Source organism: Phocoena phocoena, chromosome 9 (assembly GCF_963924675.1).
Source record: "Phocoena phocoena chromosome 9, mPhoPho1.1, whole genome shotgun sequence".
Taxonomy (NCBI): Eukaryota; Metazoa; Chordata; class Mammalia; order Artiodactyla; family Phocoenidae; genus Phocoena; species Phocoena phocoena.
Genome location: NC_089227.1, coordinates 87,081,040 through 87,105,219, shown reverse-complemented (window position 1 = coordinate 87,105,219; position 24,180 = coordinate 87,081,040). Strand labels below are relative to the sequence as shown.

Here is a 24,180-nt window from a genome sequence, read left to right as displayed (position 1 = left end):
ATTCCATCCAAAAAGAACAGAATACACATTTTTCTCAAGTGCTCATGGAACATTCTCCAGGATAAATCATATCTTGGGTCACAAATCAAGCCTTGGTAAATTTAAGAAAATTGAAATCATATCAAGTATCTCTTCTGACCACAACGCTATGTGACTAGATATCAATTACAGGAAAAGATCTGTAAAAAATACAAACACATGGAAGCTAAACAATACACTACTAAATAACCAAGTTACCACTGAAGAAATCAAAGTGGAAATCAAAAAATTGCCTAGAAACAAATGACAGTGAAAACACAACAACCCAAAACCTAAGGGATGCAGCAAAAGCAGGTCTAAGAGGGAAGTTTATAGCAATACAATCCTACCTCAAGAAACAAGTAAAATCTAAAATAAACAACCTAACCTTACATCTAAAGCAATTAGATAAAGAAGAACAAAAAACCCCCAAAAATAGCAGAAGGAAAGAAATCATAAAGATCAGAGCAGAAATAAATGAAAAACAAATGAAGGAAACAATAGCAAAGATCAATAAAACGAAAAGCTGGTTCTTTGAGAAGATAAACAAAATTGATAAACAATTAGCCAGACTCATCAAGACAAAAAGGGAGAAGACTCAAATCAACAGAATTAGAAATGAAAAAGGAGAAGTAACAATTGACACTGCAGAAATACAAAGGATCATGAGCGATTACTACAAGCAACTCTATGCCAATAAAATGGTCAACCTGGAAGAAATGGACAAATTCTTAGAAATGCACAACATGCCGAGACTGAAACAGGAAGAAATAGAAAATATGAACAGACCAATCACAAGCACTGAAATTGAAACTTTGATTAAAAATCTTCCAACAAACAAAAGCCCAGGACCAGATGGCTTCACAGACGAATTCTATCAAACATTTAGAGAAGAGCTTTCACCTAACCTTCTCAAACTCTTCCAAAATATAGCAAGGGAGGAACACTCCCAAACTCATTCTACGAGGCCAATATCACCCTGATACCAAAACCAAACAAAGATGTCACAAAGAAAGAAAACTAAAGGCCAATATCACTGATGAACATAGATGCAAAAATCCTCAACAAAATACAAGCAAACAGAATCCAACAGCACATTAAAAGGATCATACACCATGATCAAGTGGGGTTTATTCCAGGAATGCAAGGATTCTTCAATATACGAAAATCAATCAACGTGATACAACATATTAACAAATTGAAGGAGAAAAACCATATGATCATCTCAATAGATGCAGAGAAAGCTTTCGACAAAATTCAACACCCATTTATGATAAAAACCCTGCAGAAAGTAGGCACAGAGGGAACTTTCCTCAACATAATAAAGGCCATGTACGACAAACCCACCGCCAACATCATCCTCAATGGTGAAAAACTGAAACCATTCCCACTAGGATCAGGAACAAGACAAGGTTGCCCACTTTCACCACTATTATTCGACATAGTTTTGGAAGTTTTAGCCACAGCAATCAGAGAAGAAAAGGAAATAAAAGGAATCCAAATCAGAAAAGAAGAAGTAAAGCTGTCACTGTTTGCAGATGACATGATACTCTACATAGAGAATCCTAAAGATACTACCAGAAAAATACTAGAGCTAATCAATGAATTTGGTAAAGTAGCAGGACACAAAATTAATTCACAGAAATCTCTGGCATTCCTATACACTAATGATGAAAAATCTGAAAATGAAATAAGAAAACACTCCCATTTACCATTGCAACAAAAAGAATAAAATATCTAGAAATAAACCTACCTGAGGAGACAAAAGACCTGTATTCAGAAAATTATAAGACACTGATGAAAGAAATTAAAGATGATACAAATAGATGGAGAAATATACCATGTTCTTGGATTGGAAGAATCAACATTGTGAAAATGTCTCTACTACCCAAAGCAATGTACAGATTCAATGCAATCCCTATCAAACTACCAATGGCATTTTTCACAGAACTAGAACAAAAACTTTCACAATCTGTATGGAAACACAAAAGACCCCGAATAGCCAAAGCAATCTTGAGAACGAAAAATGGAGCCAGAGGAATCAGGCTCCCTGACTTCAGTCTATACTACTAAGCTACAGTAATCAAGACAGTATGGTACTGGCACAAAAACAGAAATATAGATCAATGGAACAGGATAGAAAGCCCAGAGATAAACCCACACACATATGGTCACCTTATCTTTGATAAAGTAGGCAAGAATATACAGTGGAGAAAAGACAGCCTCTTCAATAAGTGGTTCTGGGAAAAATGGACAGGTACATGTAAATGTATGAAATTAGAACACTCCCTAACACCATACACAAAAATAAACTCAAAATGGATTAAAGACCTAAATATAAGGCCAGACACTATCAAACTCTTAGAGGAAAACATAGGCAGAACGCTCTATGACATAAATCATAGCAAGATCCTTTTTGACCCACGTCCTAGAGAAATGGAAATAAAAACAAAAATAAACAAATGGGACCTAATGAAACTGTAAAGCTTCTGCACAGCAAAGGAAACCATAAAGAAGATCAAAAGACAACCCTCAGAATGGGAGAAAATATTTGCAAATGAAGCAACTGACAAAGGATTAATCTCCACGATTTACAAGCAGCTCATGCAGCTCAATAACAAAAAAACAAACAACCCAATCCAAAAATGGGCAGAAGACCTCAATAGACATTTCTCCAAAGAAGATATACAGATTGCCAACAAACACATGAAAGAATGCTCAACATCATTAATCATTAGAGAAATGCAAATCAAAACTACAACAAGATACCATCTCATACCGGTCAGAATGGCCATCATCAAAAAATCTACAAACAGTAAATTCTGGAGAGGGTGTGGAGAAAAGGGAACCCTCTTGTACTACTGGTGGGAATGTAAATTGATACAGCCACTATGGGGAACAGTATGGAGGGTCCTTAAAAAACAAAAATAGAACTACCATACAACCAGCAATCCCACTACTGGGCATATACCCTGAGAAAACCATAATTCAAAAAGAGTCATGTACCAAAATGTTCACTGCAGCAGTGTTTACAACAGCCAGATCATGGAAGCAATCTAAGTGTCCATCGACAGATGAATGGATAAAGATATGTACAATGGAATATTACTCAACCATAAAAAGAAACGAAATTGAGATATTTGTATTGAGGTGGATGGACCTAGAGTCTGTCATACAGAGTGAAGTAAGTCAGAAAGAGAAAAACAAATACCATATGCTAACACATATATATGGAATCTAAGAAAAAAAAAGGTTATGAAGAACCTAGGGGTAAGACGGGAATAAAGACACAGACCTACTAGAGAATGGACTTGAGGATATGGGGAGGGGGAAGGGTAAACTGTGACAAAGTGAGAGAGTGGCATGGACATATATACACTACCAAACATAAAACAGATAGCTAGGGGGAAGCAGCCGCATAGCAAAGGGAGATCAGTTCAGTGGTTTGTGACCACCTAGAGGGGTGGGATAGGGAGGGTGGGAGGGAGGGAGACGCAAGAGGGAAGAGATATGGGAACATATGTATATGTATAACTGATTCACTTTGTTATAAAGCAGAAACTAACACACCATTGTAAAGCAATTATACTCCAATAAAGATGTTAAAATAAAAAGAAGTTAGTTGAAATATATATATGTTTACACACACACACACACACACACACACACACCCTTTTTCTCCCCTCGTCTTCTTGATTTGCAGAAGGCTACTGATAGAAGTCTAGTTAACCAGGGATTTTCTAAGAAAACCAGCCAACGAGACAAGGTCCTATTTCTTCTCCATCTGGAGATAAGACTATAAAGATATTTGTAAAATTCAAGTTGATCATATTACGTGCTTATTCTGCCTGTAAATAAAAATCACCTCTCATTTGCTCACTTCACAACCTTTTTCATCAACAGTTATGAGGGCAAGTTCCCTGGTAGCATCATGTCAGTAAAGGCAGTACTTATAGATTAATCACAAGCATGAGTTGGTCAATTGCCTGTTCCATGACACCATTTAAAGGAAACGTCAGAATGGGTACTTTTAGAAATTGAACACTCTTAACAAAGCAACTACTTTCCCACTTAATTTATTTCCCTTTATGTTCAGATTTCCTAAGTAAGATATTAAAAACCATGGTAAAGTGCTTAGGGAATGATTGGGAATTCATTTCTGGGATGGCTGAAAAAGAATTCAAATGACCAGGTTTGGTTATGCTATGAAACCAATTCAGTAAAGTGTTAACTGTAGAATCCTGGTGTTTTTTTTTTCAGTCTTTTTAGATGTTTCAAGTATTCTCACCATAAACTGTGGAAAAAAAATTGCCGGATTCTTATGTTGGTTGTCTAATCATGTATGAAACAAACTATTGGTAAAAACTAGTGAAGCCTTTCATTTAATAGGAAATATTTTTAATTTCTGTAGGTGTAAGCATCATTCCCTTTGATGCTAATGGATTTTCTGAATGATTATGTGGGTGTATAATAATAATAATATAATAATAAATAACAATAAATAATAATAACAATTATGAGACAACAACTCAATATGTAGAGCAGTTCAGAAAACCCTGCTGAATACATGATCTCATTGTACTCTTCACCTTAATCTTATGAGGTTGTTTGAGCTAGCATCATTCTCATTCTATATGAGGGACGTGAAGTTCAGGGAAGATAAGTGGCTTGGGCTTGTCTAAGGTCACTGGATTGACAAGACCAGATCCCCATTTTATATGCTTTTCCCACCATGCCATGATGAAATTTACATTTCCTGAATGACTATGAAGAATCACAACAAAAATTCTACAAAAAATAAAAAGTATTAAACTAGTAATAGAATTAATCATACAAAAATAACACAACTTGATAAGAATCTGAAGACACAGATGAATGTTATGAGATTCCCAAAGTCCCCATTAGTACTGAAAGACTTAATTTGCTCAGCTGTCTCAGAAGTGGACAGGTGAGTGTTGAAAGCCACAGTGACAATCTGAACAACCAAAGACAAGAACAAAGGCATCTTCTACTGCATCTTCCTGGATAAAACCTGAAGCAACCACTAGTTGGTTGGTTACTTGAGGCCTTCATGTGTCATGAAGAACCCAAATAATATTGCTGGTGAATATTTTATTTTACTTTTATTTTACCTTTATTAAGTAAAATTTAAAGAAAATCAAACCCCCACACTGTGTATTTCTTTCGGTTTAGATAAACACTGAAGAATCAGATTAGACCCCAAGGCATCTTGGTTCTAAGACTTATTTTAGCACGGTGAGACCACTAGCACCAACTCTCAGAGCTTACAGGGGAGAAAAAAAAAAAATCAATTGATCAGCTCTTTTTTCCATTTAATGATTTTCATGATGACTTCCTACAGACCTTAAACAGGACTAATCTATTTAGGCTAATAAAAGCTAAATCTATTCTGCACCATGGAGTGCAGTGGCAACAACCGGCCGCGATGCAAATACCACTTAAACCCAATGTTCTTCATATTAACATAATTTGATATGATGAAACCATATGCTATTGCTGCTGGCCACACTCCCCTGGGAAACCAACAAGAGGTTACCGGCAGTACCTTGGCTTAGCTGGGGAAATAACAGGCTTGGGCATCAGTGTAATGGCACATCATTACAGTGTGAGCAGCTGTGTCTACCAACTTTCAGTAAGGCTTAACCAGAGCTCCAGCGATCACTCGACCTACCAAAAACTTTCATTTGGAACCTTCCTGACACCTAGAGTTTAGACCACTTTGGCCCTATTGTCTTAACAGCAATACTTCTACACTGCTTCCTGCCAGAGGGTTTTCAAGGAAAATATAGCAAGTTGAATATGTTGCATTCTATATAATTTGCTTGCAATGATTAGCTGTAGTGGGATGAATAGTGTCCTCCCAACATTCCACACACAATCTCAGAATGTGATCTTAACTTGGAAGTAGGGTCTTTGTAGATAGAATTAAGGTTAGGGTTGAGGTGAGATCATACTGGATTAAGGTGAGCCCTAAATCCAATGAGAGTGTCCTTATAAGAGCCAGAAATGGAAAAATGGAGAACATGGGAGAAGCCCATGTTAGGATGGAGGCAGAGATTGGAGCTATGCTTCCAGAAGTCAAGAAGTACCAGGACCACCAGAAGATGGAAGAAGCAGGGAAGGGTCTTACTCTAGAGCCTTGGGAGGGAACGTGGCTCCTCGCCTCCATAACTATGAGAACATCAATTTCTGCTTTTTAAGCCACCTAGTTTGTGGCAATTTGTTATGTTTGCCCTAGGAAACGAACATAGTAGCTTTTTTTTTTTTTTTTTTTGGCGGTACGCGGGCCTCTCACTGCTGTGGCCTCTCCCATTGCGGAGCACAGGCTCCGGACGCGCAGGCTCAGCGGCCATGGCTCATGGGCCCAGCCGCTCCGCGGCATGTGGGATCCTCCCGGACCGGGGCACGAACCCATGTCCCCTGCATCGGCAGGCGGACTCTCAACCACTGCGCCACCAGGGAAGCCTATAGTAGCTTTAATGGTCATAAATACTGCATGTTGCCTCTGCTGCTAACAAATGATCAGCGGGCAAGTCCAGGAAAAAGAGAAAGGAAGTGAAACAATACCATCTCCTGCTGTCACTCTAGGGTAGTGGAAACAGAAGTTACAGGTGGGTCTTAGAGCACAAAGAACAGGAGTGAGTAAGCAGCAAGTTAGTGATAAGAGGAGATGCAGGCTGAAATCTACAAAGAGACGGCAGGGGTGCAGAGGCACCGTCAGTACAAATCAGAAGTCTATGAAGGTGAGAGTCAGGGAGCAGGCGGGTAGCCGGTAACAGCGGGCAATGCTGAAGTCCAGATGTCTGTGACACGGGCAACGAAGGCGATGTGTTCTACCACCATTACTCCGCCTACACCTTAGAAATGATGCCTGTGTTCCTAGGACACAGATTTTATTATTCTTGTTTTATAGAGGAGGAAATAGGTACGGAGAGGTTAGCAATTTGGTCCTGACCACAAAATTATCCATTGAAATGTCTGGGATTTCAATCTATTTGTATCTGATTCTAAGACTTATGGATCAAGCTTGATTAAAAGTATGAAACAGAGCCCTCTGTTACAAACCTAAGTGAATTAAAGAATGCCTCAATTATAATTTTTTTGTACTTCCTCTCAGGGCAATAACTGATTCTATGGAGTAGAAAGATCCAGGCCAGCGGCACTAATTCGGGCTGCATATGTTGGGATCATCTGGGCAGCTTATAACACCTGGACGCCCAGGCCCCACCCCTGACCAACTGAACCAAAGCTCTGGGATGGGATCTAGGTGTGTTCAGAAAGCTCCTGGGTGATTCTAATGGGTATTGTTGAGAACCACACCCCTCCAGGTAGCCGGCAAAAGCACAGGAGGATGAGGAAGAGATGAGAGTGTGGGGTTTGCAGGCCACCTCTAACCATCTGACTTCTCAGACGTGCTCTGACACATACTGGGGCAATGAGGAAAATGAAAATATGCTTTAAATGTTTCAAGATTGCCGAAAATTTGACTTGCACAGCTTATGGTTTTTTTTTTTTTTTTTCCTCCAATGATGGGGGAACAGAAGCCAAAGCATTAGGAAAGCTGTCTCTGTCTCACATTGCCCTACATGAGCCAGAAAACGTAGTCTCATCCTGTGTCTAGAAAGAACTTTGCAAAATTCAGCAACGTGCTAGACTAGGAAGCAGCTTCCGCTGCTGCTGCTGCAAATATTGTTTTTACAATTTCTGTGCCTGTATGAAACAAAGCTGAATAGCTTTTTGAAGTTAACTACGGTTGTTTGTCTCAAGGCTACGAGTCCAGAGTGTTAGAGCCCCATTTCCTAACCTCCGGCTGGAAACGCTGGTATTAAGACAATGCTTCTAAAAGTGCTGTCTCTATTAAAATCAACTAGAGGGCTAGTTAGACCAGAGATTCCTGCACCCCATCCTGGAGTGGAGTGAGGTTCCGGAATCTGCATTTCCCACAAGCTCGGGTGACGTGGATGCTGCCCATCCATGGATCACACCTGGTGTTGCACTGGTACAAGGCCGTGCTTCTCAAAATCTTATGTACATACAACTCACCTGGGGATGCCGTACATATGCAGATTCTGACTCAGAGGTCTGATGTTCCCGTCCACAGACCACTAAGTAACAAGGATACCGGGTATTCCATTGGGAGGTAGGGGAAAAAACTTTACTTGTAGTTTTTGTTCATACAGATGTCCATTCAGCTATGTGATAGGTAAGGGATTAAAATACTTAAGCATTAGTCCCCCCTCCCCTTTTTTGGGTGGAGATACTAAAGAAGAATAAATTACATCCCCCAAACAGTGATAAACTAGGGAACTGAGGGAATTTTTCCCCATGTCTGATAAATGAACAGCTGGTAGATGCCTGTTACATATAAGGCATGAGGGAGTATCCACTTCAAACAATCAATTGTTTCCATAGCTCCATGTCCGGAATGCCAGAAGATCTGACTCAAGAGAAATGAGGAATTTCTCTTAATGGATTTCTTTAATTTGAATCAGTATACTTTCTTTAATCTTTAATTTGAATCAGTATACTTTGTCTTGCAATGGATGGAGCCATTTTGCAGAAAAAGTGATGGTAATAGAGGCCTCGCAGATGGTAAGAGCATGAAGTATAGTCCATCCTGCTTCTATCTGAGAGCATCAGAGGCATAAGAGCTGTGACATTTTAATTTAAACATTGTCATGAATCTTAAACCCAAGACCATGAATCTTACACTATGGGGGCAAAACACGCACACCCATGTCCTTGTACTAAGGAAGTCATCATTCATTCATTCATTCATTTTCATTCACTCAGCCATTTATTCAACATTGCTTTCTCTGTAGCAGGCATGGTTGCAGGAGCTGGGGATTTAGGAGGGAACCATCTGTAACAAATATCTGAGCTATTCCATCTGCTGGAAAGTGGTTTAGACGCCGAGGCAAGAAAGACGGTTGGTTTTACACTTCTACTCCTGTGAGGCAATATACGGATTTAGAGCAGTACATCTCTGGCTATGGTGAGAGTCTGGTTCCAAACTCTCCCCCATCCCCCCAGCCTGTCACAGATGTATACTTTTATAAAATAAATTAAAATGAATTACTAGAAAAAAGAAAATTTTAAAAACCCGGTGATAAAAACACAAGTCCCAATTTTTTACTGTTAGGTTCAACAGACAATGTCAAATTGCTTAAAAAAAAAAAAAAAGTGTCTAAATGCTTACTCTCAAACTCTGCCCATCTCATAGCAGACTAGTAACAAATAGGTTAGCGCATGGGGTCCAGGGTTGGGTCGTCTGGGTTTGAATTACAGTTCTAGCGTTGCTAGCTAGGTGACTATGGATGGGCAAGTTATTTAATTTCATTGTTTCTCAGTTTCCTCCTTATAATAAGAATGCCACCTTCACAAAGCTGTTGTCAATGCATATAAAACATTTACAAGTCAATACAAATAAAGCGCTCAGTAGTGTCCGGCTCACAGTAGATGTTTTAAAGTGTTAGTTGTCACCATTACTACTGTTTACTATCATGAATGCTATCATTACCACCATTAGACTTCCACTGTTACTCCTAGTACCATGCTGCTCTATCACTTTGGGTATCTGCACAGTTGTTTCACCTATAAAATGGTGCTTGTAATTTCTTCCTTCCTATTTCCTTCCTTCCTTCCCTCCTATGAATTCTGTGCCTAGAAAGTAAAACTACCAGTGCAAAACTACATTATTGCCCAAGTAAATGCCCCCTTATAACCGACTGTCTATCCTGACCAATGTCATTTCAAAGAGGAAAGGACAAAATGTCCTGGGGTTTTCTGCGTCTGCACATCATCAGATAAGTAGATGGAAGCAGCACTGAGACAGCTGTCTGTCCACTCTCTGTGGAGAATCCAGTTGGGCTGATGCTTCATGACACTGGGTGCTGCCTCCGGGGAAAGGCACGATCCTTTCCACTCTGTGACCAAACAACAGTCTAGCAGAGGGAATGACTTTGAAGGACATGTAATTGAATACTTAACCCGCCTGCATTTCTCACACATACATATATTTCTTCAAGCTCCCTTCTTAACAATTGTTTTGTATTCTCAGCTAAAATGGTTGAGAACAATTTCTCCATTATTTTTCTTTAGTTACGTATAACTAGCTGAGAATAAAAATATCAAGGTGACACTGAAACACATTTAAGAAACATTGAAATTTGAGCATGGGAAATTATGTTTGAAAACAATTTACAATCATTACAAAGCAAGAGACTTTCTCAAGATGGGAAAGGAAAATAACCACCTCTTCACTTGCTTTTGTAACCTCATAACTGACAATATTAAACAAATTTACTGATATGGTCTAACTAATTTGCATTCTCATAAAATTTTTATGAAGAAAGAGAGGACAACAAAATAACCAAATAAGAAAGCAGGTGTTTGGGCTCTGTAAACATATTTGGAGGTTGATAACTTGCATGGCCTTAGTTTTAAGACTTACTCACTTACATATAACTATCATATCTTGACAAGGTCAAAGAGAGAAGAGGTAAAGTTGGAGTTCTTACAGAGCCTCAGAACGGAGTAACTGACTTAAAGAACAAGAGGTGTAGTAACATGTACAAATGGCTGGTGATGAGGTTATGAGTGACTTGACAAGCACAGCGGTAGGCTGCCCAGAGATGCCATTTAGCCAGCAGTGTGTGGCCCTGACATGGCCCAGACTGTAGCCAACTAGTGGAGTTTTAATCTCTTTGTTACTCAAGGTGAAAATCTTCATGTTTAATGAGCCAGCATCTTTAGTTCCCAGATTCACTCTGTAGTGCATTATTTCTTTTACATTTAGTACACTAAGCGTATTAAAGTTGCTCTGTACAGCATACAGCATGACACTTGAGGGATATACATACTGAGAGGTTTTCTGATGGAGAGGATGTTAATGATATTGTCAGACATAAGGTAAATGTAAACAAGTTTTTGTGACTCTCTTTCTCATCTTCCCACTCTGACTCTGCAGTTAAGACTCTCAAAATTTATTCACTGTGTCCATCCACCCATCCATCCGTCCACCCACCCACCCACCGACACACATAAACATTCATTCAACAAACTATCGAGTGTCTTCCTACTGCCTGATACTGTTACTATACTTTTAGAACTTAATTTCTAGTGGGAAAAGATAGGCAATCAACAAGCTAGAAAATAAATGATTATAGTTGTGCTAAGAAGGAAAAAAATGAAAATGTTAAAATAGTGACTAACTGGGGAGATCTATTCATGATCCTAACAAAAAACAGAATTCCATTCAGATGACTAACTGAAGAAATATTAATGAAAAGATGACTGACAGAGGTACAGGCAGCACTGAAAGAAGCAACAAAGGATGCTGAGGCACCCAGAGACCAGTAACAGCAGAAAGCTATCATCAAGGGCCAAGGAGGAGAGATGGTATTACCAGCGTCCAGTGAGAGCTGAAGCCATACAGGAAGTGTCGCCTGGCAGGACCTCTGGTTACAGAGGGAGGCACCCAAAGCCAAAACTATGATCCAAAGTGGAAAGGAAGGAGATGAGAACCCAACCTCTTTCTCCTTTTACCCTCCAATCTCCTGCTAGTGCTTCCTATTGGCAGAACCTGATCAAAAGTCATTGGCAAGGGAGTTTTGGTGACATAGTTCATAGTTTGGCTTCAGTGTTGAGAACAGACAGATTCGGAGCAGGAGGTGGGGGCGGGGGGGGGGATGGAGAATAACCAAGGAAGGGGACCTACTTAGGCAGGATAGTTAGGAAAAGCTTCCCTGTGGAGGGGACGTTTGAACAGGCACCAAGAGAAGATGCCAGCCATGCAAAGAGCCAGTGGAAGAGTAATCCAGCAGAGGGATGGGATGAGTGAGCGCATGCCTTTGCTATTCTCCCTTCTCTGCATCCCATACTCAGTACAGATCCTCACTAGGAACACATCTAACATAAACTCAGGCAATGCAAATGAACACTTTCCTGGGTGTGACGCTACTGTTCAAGTTCTGGTAGAAGTGAATGCCTCTGTTCTATTTTCTCAATACCATAAACGAATTTGCTTATAAAAGAAAGCTCACAACTAGGACACTTCCCTATGAAAGGGCCAGCATTTCTATGAATTCTAATGTACAAAGGAAGACATATATAAAAGCAGGTAAAGGCAGGCAACCGAAGCAAATATATATATATATATATATATATATATCACTTATAGAACTTCTCTTTGAAGATCTCAAGTCTTCTACATTTTGAGATATCCTCATACCATGCAACTTACATAAAACTATGCTATTGTACCCATCATTCTCTTAAATGAAGAAACACTATAATGATTCAATTACAGTGTAATAATAATTAACGTATAGCCAGAATTGAAATTCATAGTAATTTTCTTTCAGTCTTATATTTACCTCTAAGTCACTGGCTTAAAGCATATAAAACAAACACCTCAAGTCTATTAATCCATACATCTGACAAATTATCTTATTTCTGTTGTCCAGAAACCATTTCTTTATACAATGAAAGTAAAATTTTTGTATTAAGATGATCATCACTTAATAAATGATCTGACTTTTAAAAGCCAGTTTTTTGGGTGGGTTCAAATTCACTGTGAGCTAGCCGAGTTATATACGGTAAGTCAGCCCTCAAATGGTACAGAGGGTTTACTGTTGGTAACTGAGGTTAGGCAGAATAACTTCCTTCCTATAAGTCCTTCTACTCCAGGATGCATTCACCATTGGAAAGAGAGTTCTTTTCAAGGACAAATTCCAGGCCAATAATGAGGAGTTGCCTGCATGTTAATGAGACTCACCATCTCCCATATTCAAAGCTAACCACTTTTTTCTTAAAGATCTTCAGGAATTTCCATTATCTCTACACTAGTCCTTAATTTCCCTGGTGCCTGTTTAATTTATTTCCTCTTGTTTTGTCCCTGATGAATATAGAAACAGATGGTAACTCTTCTCCTTCTTTTTTCAATTTGTGACTCTTGCCAAGTCAATGAAAACTGCAGATAAAAATAGTAAGTTCAAAGGATGTGATTACCTGTAGGAGAGGCCGCTGCACCCCCAGCACTTTCATGGTGTCTGCATTAGCTAGGATCTTCAGGGGGTCAGATGTTTTCGTGACTCCTTCAATCTCCTTGTTGATCTCAGCCAAGACCTGACTGAGGAAGATGTTTTTGATGTACACGGTGAGAAACTCTCGAAGAGGACACTGTTTGGCTGGGCCAAGTCCCAGGGCGTGCTCTATCTCCTGAATGAATCTGAAAGACAAACAGAGCGCAACCACTGTTAAGTGTATCAGAAAGATAGCTACAGAAATATGACCAAACACACATGGGTATCTCTGGCTTTTGCTGCTTCCATGGAGAGATGTGGGGAAATTACCAGAATTCTCAACAAGAGCAGGTCACTCTATTTTCCATCTACATATGAGTTTTTTCTAACACAAGTTATTTCACTTATTCAATAGAAATAGGATGAAACAGAAACAAAAATGCCACACTAGGGGGAAAAGAGGAGGGACAAAAATATTTTTTATTAATTCGAGAAGGAAATAAGAATATAAGAAGCAAAAGAAAGCATGATACACAAAAAACCAAATTATGATGCAAAGTACATCCCAAATACTGCATATTTCTTATTAGGATCTTTATACGTGTAGATAGAACTTCTAAAAAGAGAGAAAAAGAAAGGATAATATTTAAATTTATGATGCTGTTGGGAGGTTATGAAAGGAAACAGGATGGGAGGTGGGGGCAAAGGAGAACTTTAACCTTATTTGTAATGATCAATTTCCTTTATTAAAAACACTTAAAGCACACATAGCAGAAAGTTAACTGTCAAAACTCAGAGATGAGTATGCAGATATTTGTTATGTTATTCTTTGTACTTTTCTACACTGGCAGCTCCTGCTTTCATGGTTCTGATATGCTCAAATGGAAGTTTAACTAAAGTTTAGTGAATAACACCAGTACAACAAGATTTGAATTCCAGTTACCACAGTATGTTAACTGTGAGTAATGGCATGAAGTACAAACTCTAGGGCTTCAATCTAGAAATCTCTATGTAAATAATTAATGTTTATCATAATCAATGATCAAACATGTCACTTCTTTCAGAGTCAAGCAGTGATTGGTCACTGCACATCCGTTACGCCGTTCATGGACCGACAGCAAAGTGTGTAGCTGTGTTGTCTCTTTGTCTCTCAGTGATAGACCCATGTGACAGTTTACAAAAATGGATAACTGAAAAAATGAATTGGCCCAAACACCTAAAAGTACAGGGGAAAAAAACCCCTGAAAGTAACACTGGGAGCGAAATTTGAACTGAATGTAAATGGATTTACAGAAGAAATAACTGACCCTGGGAACATCGACACTGGCTCCATTTGAGAGTTATCTGCAGCCAGAGTAAAGGTGAACTTACTGACCTTAAAAGAGAAAATGATTGTGATAAAAGAGATGAAGACATCCCAGAGGAAGGGATGTAGGCAAAAAATGTTACCTTAAAGGAACCCTTGGAGATGTTTCACGACATTGAAAAGCAAAGAATAAAATGCTGGCAGCTGATCTAAACTGAGAAGGAAGTATGACATTTCACCAACGCACAGAAAAGATGCTCACTGTGTATCATAAAGTACCCAAAAAGAAGGTGGCAAGCACTGTTCAAATTACTCTTGGTAAGATTTACGAAGAAAGCACTTTAATTCTCAGTGTTTCTAATGTTACAGTGTATGAATACATATTAGTTCTATTTTTCATTTCTGTATATATTTGTAACTGACAGTAGAGAATTTTTAATGTTTTCACAAAAAATTTTAAAGTCATGAAACAATTGTGATTTTTCCCATTGATTAATATTGCTTTGCATGGTGAGTTTTACAGTTCCACAATGCTTTGCAAAGTAAGAGTGGCCTTGTACTTTAAATTTTCCTCAAAAGTGTAGAAGCGAAATAAAATGAAACAGAATCACATGCAATAAAGACAAAAAAATGAATGACTAACTGGGAATATATACGTGCAACTCATGTCACAGATGACAGTAAAAAAACCAAAGAACATAGTAGAAAAATGATCAAAAGACATGAAACGACGATTTACAGTAAGTGACCATTAAACACACCAAAAGTTTTAACTTCATTCATAATGAGAAAAAGGAAAAGTAAACTATACTGAGATACCATTTTTTTGGTAATGTATTTTTATTATTTATTTATTTATTTTTAACATCTTTATTGGAGTATAATTGCTTTACAATGGTGTGTCAGTTTCTGCTTTATAACAAAGTAAATCAGCTATACATATACATATATCCCCATATCTCTTCCCTCTTGTGTCTCCCTCCCTCCCACCCTCCCTATTCCACCACTCTAGGTGATCACAAAGCACCGAACTGATCTCCCTGTGCTATGCGGCTGCTTCCCACTAGCTATCTATTTTACATTTGGTAGTGTATATATGTCCATGCCACTCTCTCACTTCGTCCCAGCTTACCCTTCCCCCTCCCCGTGTCCTCAAGTCCATTCTCTACATCTGCATCTTTATTCCTGTCCTGCCCTGCCCCTAGTTTCTTCAGAACCATTTTTTCTTTTTCTATTTCTTTTTTTTTAATTAAAAAAAAATTTTTTGCGGTACGCGGGCCTCTCACTGTTGTGGCCTCTCCCGTTGCGGAGCACAGGCTCCGGACGCGCAGGCTCAGCGGCCATGGCTCACGGGCCCAGCCGCTCTGTGGCATCTTCCCGGACCGGGGCACGAACCCGCGTCCCCTGCATTGGCAGGCAGACTCTCAACCACTGTGCCACCAGGGAAGCCCCATTTTTTCTTTTTTTAGATTCCATATATACGTGTTAGCATACGGTATTTGTTTTTCTCTTTCTGACTTACTTCCCTCTGTATGACTGACTCTAGGTCCATCCACCTCACTACAAATAACTCAATTTCATTTCTTTTTATGGCTGAGTAATATTCCATTGTGAGATACCATTTTTTATACCCATGCATCAGCCAGATTCCAAAAGTTTGAAAACACACTGTCGGTTTAAGTGTGGACAAAGAGCCATTCTCATATATTGCTGATGGGAGTGAAAAACGTTACAACCCTCATGAAGGGCAAATTGGCACTATCATCCAAAACTACAAATGCATTTCCTTTGACCCAGAAATCCCACTTCTGGGAAATTCTTCCGACAGCTGTTATCTAAATATGGATGAGATGATCTATGTACAGGGTACAGAGATCAGTGTAGCACTGTTTTTATGGCAAAAGACTGGAAACAATGCAAAAAATCCATCAATGAGAGATCAGTTAAATAAATTATGGTGAATCTACACATTTTGCAATACTGGGCAGCAGCCCCAACTCTCAAACGTGGAAGCTTTTGATGCACCAACGTGAAAAGATCTCTAGGATGTATATTAAGTGAGAAAAGCAAGGTATTTAGCAGTGTTCATATTTACTACAGTGACCTGCATATAAGAATTACATAACCTCATTTATTTAGTTTACTATAAAGACATCCTGGAGGGATTCACAAAAAACTAGTAAAAGTGAGTACCTACAGGAAGAAGGGATGGTGGTGGGGCCTGGCAGAGGACTGGGAATATACTTTTCAATTTTAACTTTTTATAATCATTTGATTGTTTTAAAAACTGTGAATATATTAGCTACTCAAATAAAATTAAATTAGTGTAAAAATGATCGACATTTATCAAAGACTATATTTTATAAATTGCTTTCCAATTAGACCACATTTAAAGTTTGGTGTATAAATGTTCCTTAAGTTTAGCCGTTTAACCTAATTAAGAGTTTCCTTTACTTAATAAATAAATACATTATGGTTGTTCTTCCGTATCACCAGTGAAACATTCCATTAACCTCTGTGGCATGCGGAGGCGGGGGGTGGGGGGAAGGAAGGAGAACACAGGGGATTATCACAATCACCCAGGAAAGTGGAAATTGAGAAGCCATGACAAACAGCAATGAGGTTTCTTAATTGATGTAATCAACATGGAAAGGGAAATAAAAGCCTGACCCAAAACAAGATATAATAAATCTTTAAGAAGAGAATGAGTAGAAGAAGCCAGGAAAAAAATGATGAAATAAAGAGTACATAGTTAACCATGGCTATAATTTTAAGATCTCCAAATACCACATCGTACTATGTTGCCTCCTTCTGATCTCATCTAACCCCCAGAGAAACCATCCACCCAGGGGCATCTTGGTCCCCTTGGTCTGACTCTGAAAGACAACCAGTTATTAATTTAATAACAAGTAAATATACCAATCATCAGAAATGCTATTTATTCTTTTCAATGGGACTTAGAAGAAGAGTTTTCTGAGCAGAAGTACTTCTTGCATTTCCAAAATCTTTACCAGTTATTAGGAGGAGATTTTTAGTAGTTAACCTGCTCCTAAACAAAGTGACAGAGGCTCTCAATTATCCACTTTTTCTTTTTTTCTAGTCCCTTATTTGGCTTTGGTGCCCCTAAAACATGAAACTGCTCTGAGCAGCACGGATGGAGGCGATCCCATTACTTTCAGCTGAATGATCTCTTTCGAATACAAATCATTTATTCCCTAAAGCACACGCATCAGTCTAAAATGACACATTCAGGTTGATGGTGTCATCTCTAACTTGAGGGGACCCATTCAACATGTTTCCAAATCTGCTTTGGGAGCTGTGAGGGTCCTCACTGTTCAGAAGGCATAAAACATGCAGAAGAGAAAGAAACAGAAAAATTAGGGCTGTCTCACCAGCCTCTTCTTTTCTCTGGAAAAAATGAGAAGCGATCACATTAAATGGCAAAATGCCCTTTCTTGGGCAGGAAGGACACAGAATAAGAACTTTCCTAGACATCCAGGAGGCGAATCACACTCACAGTCACCGCAGAGAGGAAAGGTTTAGGGAAGTGGAGTGGCCAAGGGCAAGACACGTAAAGTAGGTACTCCTGGGTCTGGATTTTGAGTGTATAGTCTTGGGCAGATTACTTAGCTTCTCTTCATCTTATTTGTGTATTCTGTAAAAATGGATATAACACGCAGGATTTGTTTTGATGATTAAATAAGGAAACAAAAGTTAAGCACTCAGCACAGAGGCTGACATAAAGTTAACTGCTAATTAAGTGGTGGCTGCTGCTATTTGTATAATTACTGTCAGTACATAAATCCTGATGAGGTTGGAGACTAGAGCAAAGTGTGACTATTCTGTGATTTTTTTCACTTGCTCCTTTACTTTCCCATGCAATTATCTGTAATTGGCAATATGGGCCATTAGATTATTACTTTGACTATTTCAGCAACACACAGATGTAGGAATGACCAAAGCCCCACGTGGCCAGGGGACAAGTGTAAATTTCTCACTGATGTATCCTCAGTGCCTAGTACTAGTCTACGGCTGCTACACAGTAGGTTCTCAGGAAATAACTGGTGAATGCAGTGTTGAATAAAATTAATAGCTCCTTTAATTTCACCCCATAGTTCCTAAAACTAGGGCGTGACCTCTCCGATAAATAATGCCCTTCTCCCAAGGATTTGGACTGGAGGTCCAAATAAAAGATTCATAGAAAAAGAAAGAAAGAAAATTAATCCATATCTCCAGCACAGATGCCTTGGACTGAAAGAGTATTCTCTAGTCCTTGCCCACCTTCTCACATTGTTTTTTGCTTTATGCAATATGGTTGTTCACAGTACTTCATATTTACCCTTTCACAGAGGATAATACTCATAATTGTAAGATTCATTCCATCAATACATTATTAACCCAAACATCTATTAAGAAACATTAATGCTGCTTCCTGGTTTTATTACAGATAATCCTACAGTGAACATCTTCATTTTGCTTCTGTTGAATTATTTCTACATGTTAAAATACTGGGAGTAGGGCTTCCCTGGTGGCGCAGTGGTTGAGAGTCCGCCTGCCGATACAGGGGACGCGGGTTCGTGCCCCGGTCCGGGAAGATCCCACATGCCGCGGAGCGGCTGGGCCCGTGAGCCATGGCCGCTGAGCCTGCGCGTCCGGAGCCTGTGCTCCGCAACGGGAGAGGCCGCAGCAGTGAGAGCCCCGCGTGCCGCAAAAAAAAAAAAAAAAAAAAAAAAAAAAAAAAAAAATACTGAGAGTAGCTCCTCATCGTTTTCCATGGGCTACTCTATATTTTATTTCCCCCGGATTCCCAAAGTATGCTGCATGTATCCATTCCCCTATTAAGAACCGTAAAAGTAATCTGTTGAATGGGAGATAGGAGAGTCAGTCACGGGTACAGAGGAGATTCGTCAAAAAGCCCTGTTTTTCCAACAATGCTCCTAATCAGCTTTATGGAAGTAAGAAAACATTGAATTTTGAACAGTGGAGAGAATCTCATTAGGAAAGAAAACACTTCAAAGTTAAGATGGAACACAGATGGAACCCTGTCAAAAGGGTATTATCTAATCTTATGAAGTGCTTTCACACTAGGGATTTCCTATCCCTGTAAATGATGAGAAGGCAGACACAAAGCGCAGGTACATCTGTGTATATGGAAAGAGAGAGAATGAGAATCAAAGAGGAGGATCTACATAATGCTATAGGAGGAGTATCTAATCATAGGATTTTGAAGAAACTTATTCAGATCAGGCTCCCAAACCTCAACCTGTAGAGTAGGATAGACCAAAAAACACATAAAGAGTGTAGGCAACCTATTTTTACTGCCTTTGAAAGTCTACAGCATGGATCTTATTTCCTAAATTCTAATGTTGCCATTTGTAAATATTTCACCAAAGATTTTATTGTCAGATTATCATCAACCAGTGGGCCTCCAAAAATCTGTACATATGCAGTACCTATATTTTAAATTTACTCTTTCTTATGGCAAGTATGTGTCCTTTGGAATGCATACATGAACACACAGTACTCACACCTGACCCAGTATTTTCAAAATTTTTATACTGATTTGATTTCTATCCAGGAAAATTATACTAATTAAAATTTCATTCAAGCTTCCCAAGCCCATTCCTTAACCCAGACTCCTCAACACAAATTCCATCTTATTGTAAAGCTCCATTTCTTCCATTTCATCTCAGCCAAAAATTATGGCTGCCACCAGCTGGAAGTATTCTTGAACACAGAGGATCTGTACTGTATTTTAGAAGTTGCAATGACAGCAATATTCAGTTGAATGAAAATACTTGCTCACAGTGTATAAGTATTCCTTATATTCACAGCCTAGTAGTTTAAAAAATTCTACGGCCAACATTATCAGTAATGGGACAAACTGACGTCATGTGCCATATGACATGATGCAGAGAAGAATACAGCAACACTTCTTTGATATTCTTGCCAAAAATGCATAACCTGAATCCAGTCAGGAGGAAATAAAGTCTTTCCATAGAACCAAAATACAAAATTAAGGGTACAAATTTCAGAAAACTCAAATTCAGAATTCTGGCTTTTGGAGTACAAGGAATTCATTCATGGCTCTCTCACAAACAATGTCACTGTTTATTGGTAATTCTGTTTGTTTTTTTTTCTTCAGTGATATCTATTATACTAAGGCTTTATTTATTTATTTATTTTAATAGATCTTTATTGGAGCATAATTGCTTCACTATACTGTGTTAGTTTCTGTTGTACAACAAAGCGAATCAGCCATATGCATACACATGTCCCCATATCCCCTCCCTCTTGAGCCTCCCTCCCATCCTCCCTATCCCATCCCTCTAGGTCATCACAAAGCAGAGAGCCGATCTCCCTGTGCTATGCTGCTGCTTCACACCAGCCAACTATTTTACATTCGGTAGTGTATATATGTCGATGCTACTCTCACTTCGCCTCAGCTTTGCCCTCCCACCCCATGTCCTAAAGTCCATTCTCTATGTCTACCTCTTTATTCCTCCCCTGTAACTAGGTTCATCAGTACTATTTATTTTTTTTTTAGATTCCATATATATGCGTTAGCATACGGTATTTGTTTTTCTCTTTCAGACTTACTTCACTCTGTATGACAGAATCTAGGTCCATCCACCTCACTATAAATAACTCAATTTCATTTCTTTTCATGGCTGAGTAATATTCCATTGTATATATGTGCCATATCTTCTTTATCCATTCATCTGTCGATGGACATTTAGGTTGGTTCCATGTCCTGGCTATTGTAAATAGTGCTGCAATGAACACTGTGCCATGTCTCTTTCTGAATTATGGTTTTCTCAGGGTATATACGCAGTAGTGGGATTGCTGGGTCATATGGTAGTTCTAGTTTTAGTTTTTTTAAGGAACCTCCATACTGTTTTCCATAGTGGTTGTATTAACTTACATTCCCACCAACAGTGCAGGAGGGTTCCCTTTTCACCACACCCTTTCCAGCATTTATTGTTTCTAGATTTTTTGATAATGGCCATTCTGACCAGCATGAGGTGATACCTCATTGTAGTTTTCATTTGCATTTCTCTAATAATTAGTGATGCTGAGCATCTTTTCATGTGCCTCTTGGCCATCTGTGTGTCTTCCTTGGTGAAATGTCTATTTAGGTCTTCAGCCCATTTTTTAACTGGATTGTTTGTTTTTTTGATATTGAGTTGCATGAACTGTTTATATATTTTGGAGATTAATCCTTTGTCTGTTGTTTCATTTGCAAATATTTTCTCCCATTCTGAGGGTCCTCTTTTTGTCTTGTTTATGGTTTCCTTTGCTGGGCCAAAGCTTTTAAGTTTAATTAAGCCCCATTTGTTTATTTTTGTTTTTATTTCCGTTACTCTAGGAGGTGGGTCAAAAAAGATCTTTCTGTGGATAATGCCAAAGACTGTTTTTCCTATGTTTTCCTCTAAGAGTTTTATAGTGTCTGGTCTTACATTTAAGTCTTTAACCCATTTTTTAAAACATCTTTATTGGAGTATAATTGCTCTTTAATCCATTTTGAGTTTATTTTTGTGTATGGTGTTAGGTAGTATTTTAATTTCATTCTTTTACATGTAGCTGTCCAGTTTTCCCAGCACCACTTATTGAAGAGGCTGTCTTTTCTCCATTGTATGTTCTTGTCTCCTCTGTCGTAAATTAGGTGACCAAGTGTTCATGGGTTTGTCTCTGGGCTTTCTATCCTGTTCCATTGATCTATATTTTTGTTTATGTGCCAGTACCACACTGTCTTGATTACTACAGCTTTGTGGTATAGTTTGAAGTTGGGGAGCCTGATTCCTCCAGCTCTGTTTTTCTTTCTCAAGATTGCTTTGGCTATTCGGGGGCTTTTGTGTTTCCATACGAATTGTAAACTTTTTTGTTCTAATTCTGTGAAGAGTGCCATTGGTAGTTTGATAGGGATTGCACTGAATCTGTAGATTGCTTTGGGTAGTACAGTCATTTTCACAATATTGATTCTTCCAATCCAAGAACATGGTACATTTCTCCATCTGTTTATGTCATCTTTGCTTTGTTTCATCAGTGTTTCATAGTTTTCTGAGTATAAGTCTTTTGCCTCCTTAGGCAGGTTTATTCCTAGGTATTTTATTCTTTTTGTTGCAGTGGTAAATGGGAGTGTTTCCTTAATTTCTCTTTCTGAATTCTGTTTTTGATGTATACTTTTGTATATAATGTATATCATTATCTAAAATATTTTAAACATAAAATATTTTAATTCTTTTCACTTTGATTTTTCCTGATTTTGTCATATTACCACACACATGTTTTGGTAGTTTGGGGTGAATCATATACACAAAATATTTACCTGATAGGCCTGGGATTTTTCTCCTGATCCCATGTATTAGAACCAGTAAATATGTGTGATTTATCCCTCTGAACTCCTACGTTCTGCAGAATCTTACGATATATCATTTCCACTAAAGTAACTTCTAATCCAGTCTTGCCTCTCTGCAGAGATGTACCATGCTTACCTCCACCGAGAAGCTCTGAATCTCTTCTACTGTATAATGGCTTTAAAGACATTAAAAAAAATCTGAACCATCTCCTCCCTTTCATTTAGTTCAAGGTTTCTATGTGAAAATTTATGAGACATTTACAGGCCTATAGGAGCTCTGCTTAAGTTGTCAAGCCTATTCAAAAGTAAGTCCCTATGTCACCATTCTCATGGTCAAGTTTAATATATGTACATTTAATAATGTCCCAGGACACAGATATTTACAAATATCTACATGAAAAACTTAATTAGCAATAAACAGTGATGCACTATTTATGACAAAGACACGAATAAATAATTTTATGCTTTAAAAGCCAGAATTCTGAATTTGAATTTTCTGAAACTGATTTTGTGTTTTGGTTTTATGGGAAGATAGCAAACAACAGCACTAACCACCACCCTATAGCCTGAATGACACATTAGTTATGAGGAGACAAAAAAAAAAAATGCACATTTTCCCTCAAATGCAATAAACAAATAATCTTCAGAGCCAGAAGGAGAATGAAACACTGACTGCCAAATGCAGAACTTTTCTGGAGAAATATGGGCCCATGTGAAAAGATGTCAAGCAGTACTCATAAGAGTCCTGTGTGCTCTTCCTTCACATCACTCTAAGGGAAATAGTGGGCTTTTATGAGAACACAGAACTCTCAAAATCCCTACCATCCTTAACTGGTTATGAAAAAAATCAATCTACAGCCCAGAGTAAAATCCATTCTTGGACACAAGCCCATCCTTGCACAAAGAACTATGTCCAGTTAGCTGTACTCAGGTAAATGGGCCTTTGGAATCAAACTCAAGTGAGGCCAGGCAAAGGCTGGACACAACTCAGTGCAAAAAGCAGCTGCCCAGTGCTTCCCTGGTGGCGCAGTGGGTGTGGGTCCGCCTGCCGATGCAGGGGACACAGGTTTGTGCCCCGGTCTGGGAGGATCCCACATGTCGTGGAGCGGCTGGGCCCGTAAGCCATGGCCGCTGAGCCTGCGCGTCCAGAGCCTGTGCTCCGCAACGGGAGAGGCCACAACAGTGAGAGGCCTGAGTACCGCAAAAAAAAAAAAAGCAGCTGCCCAGCAAATATGGCTCCTTTACAACATATTTCTTACTTAGTCAACTACTCTCGGATATGACATTTAAGGCACAGAGCAAACTGAAAATAACTTGGGCCAAGAAGGAAAGAAGCCTCAGAGGAATTGACTGGAGATATATTCAACTGACTCAGATTATCTGACTCGAAAAAGATCATTTAGAAATGATTTACAAGGGACTCATTCAGAAACAGCAGCAACAGGCATATT

The 24,180-nt window shown here is 38.8% G+C and overlaps 1 protein-coding gene across 1 annotated transcript in view; it reads right to left on the bottom strand.

Moving 5' to 3' along the window:
• EXOC4 (exocyst complex component 4) overlaps window positions 1-24,180 on the bottom strand; it is an 822,005-nt gene that overhangs the window by 223,030 nt on the left and 574,795 nt on the right. Inside the window, exon 11 of the mRNA XM_065883517.1 lies at window positions 13,051-13,270. Coding sequence (XP_065739589.1) covers window positions 13,051-13,270 — 220 coding nt within the window. The remainder of the gene's footprint in view (window positions 1-13,050; window positions 13,271-24,180) is intronic.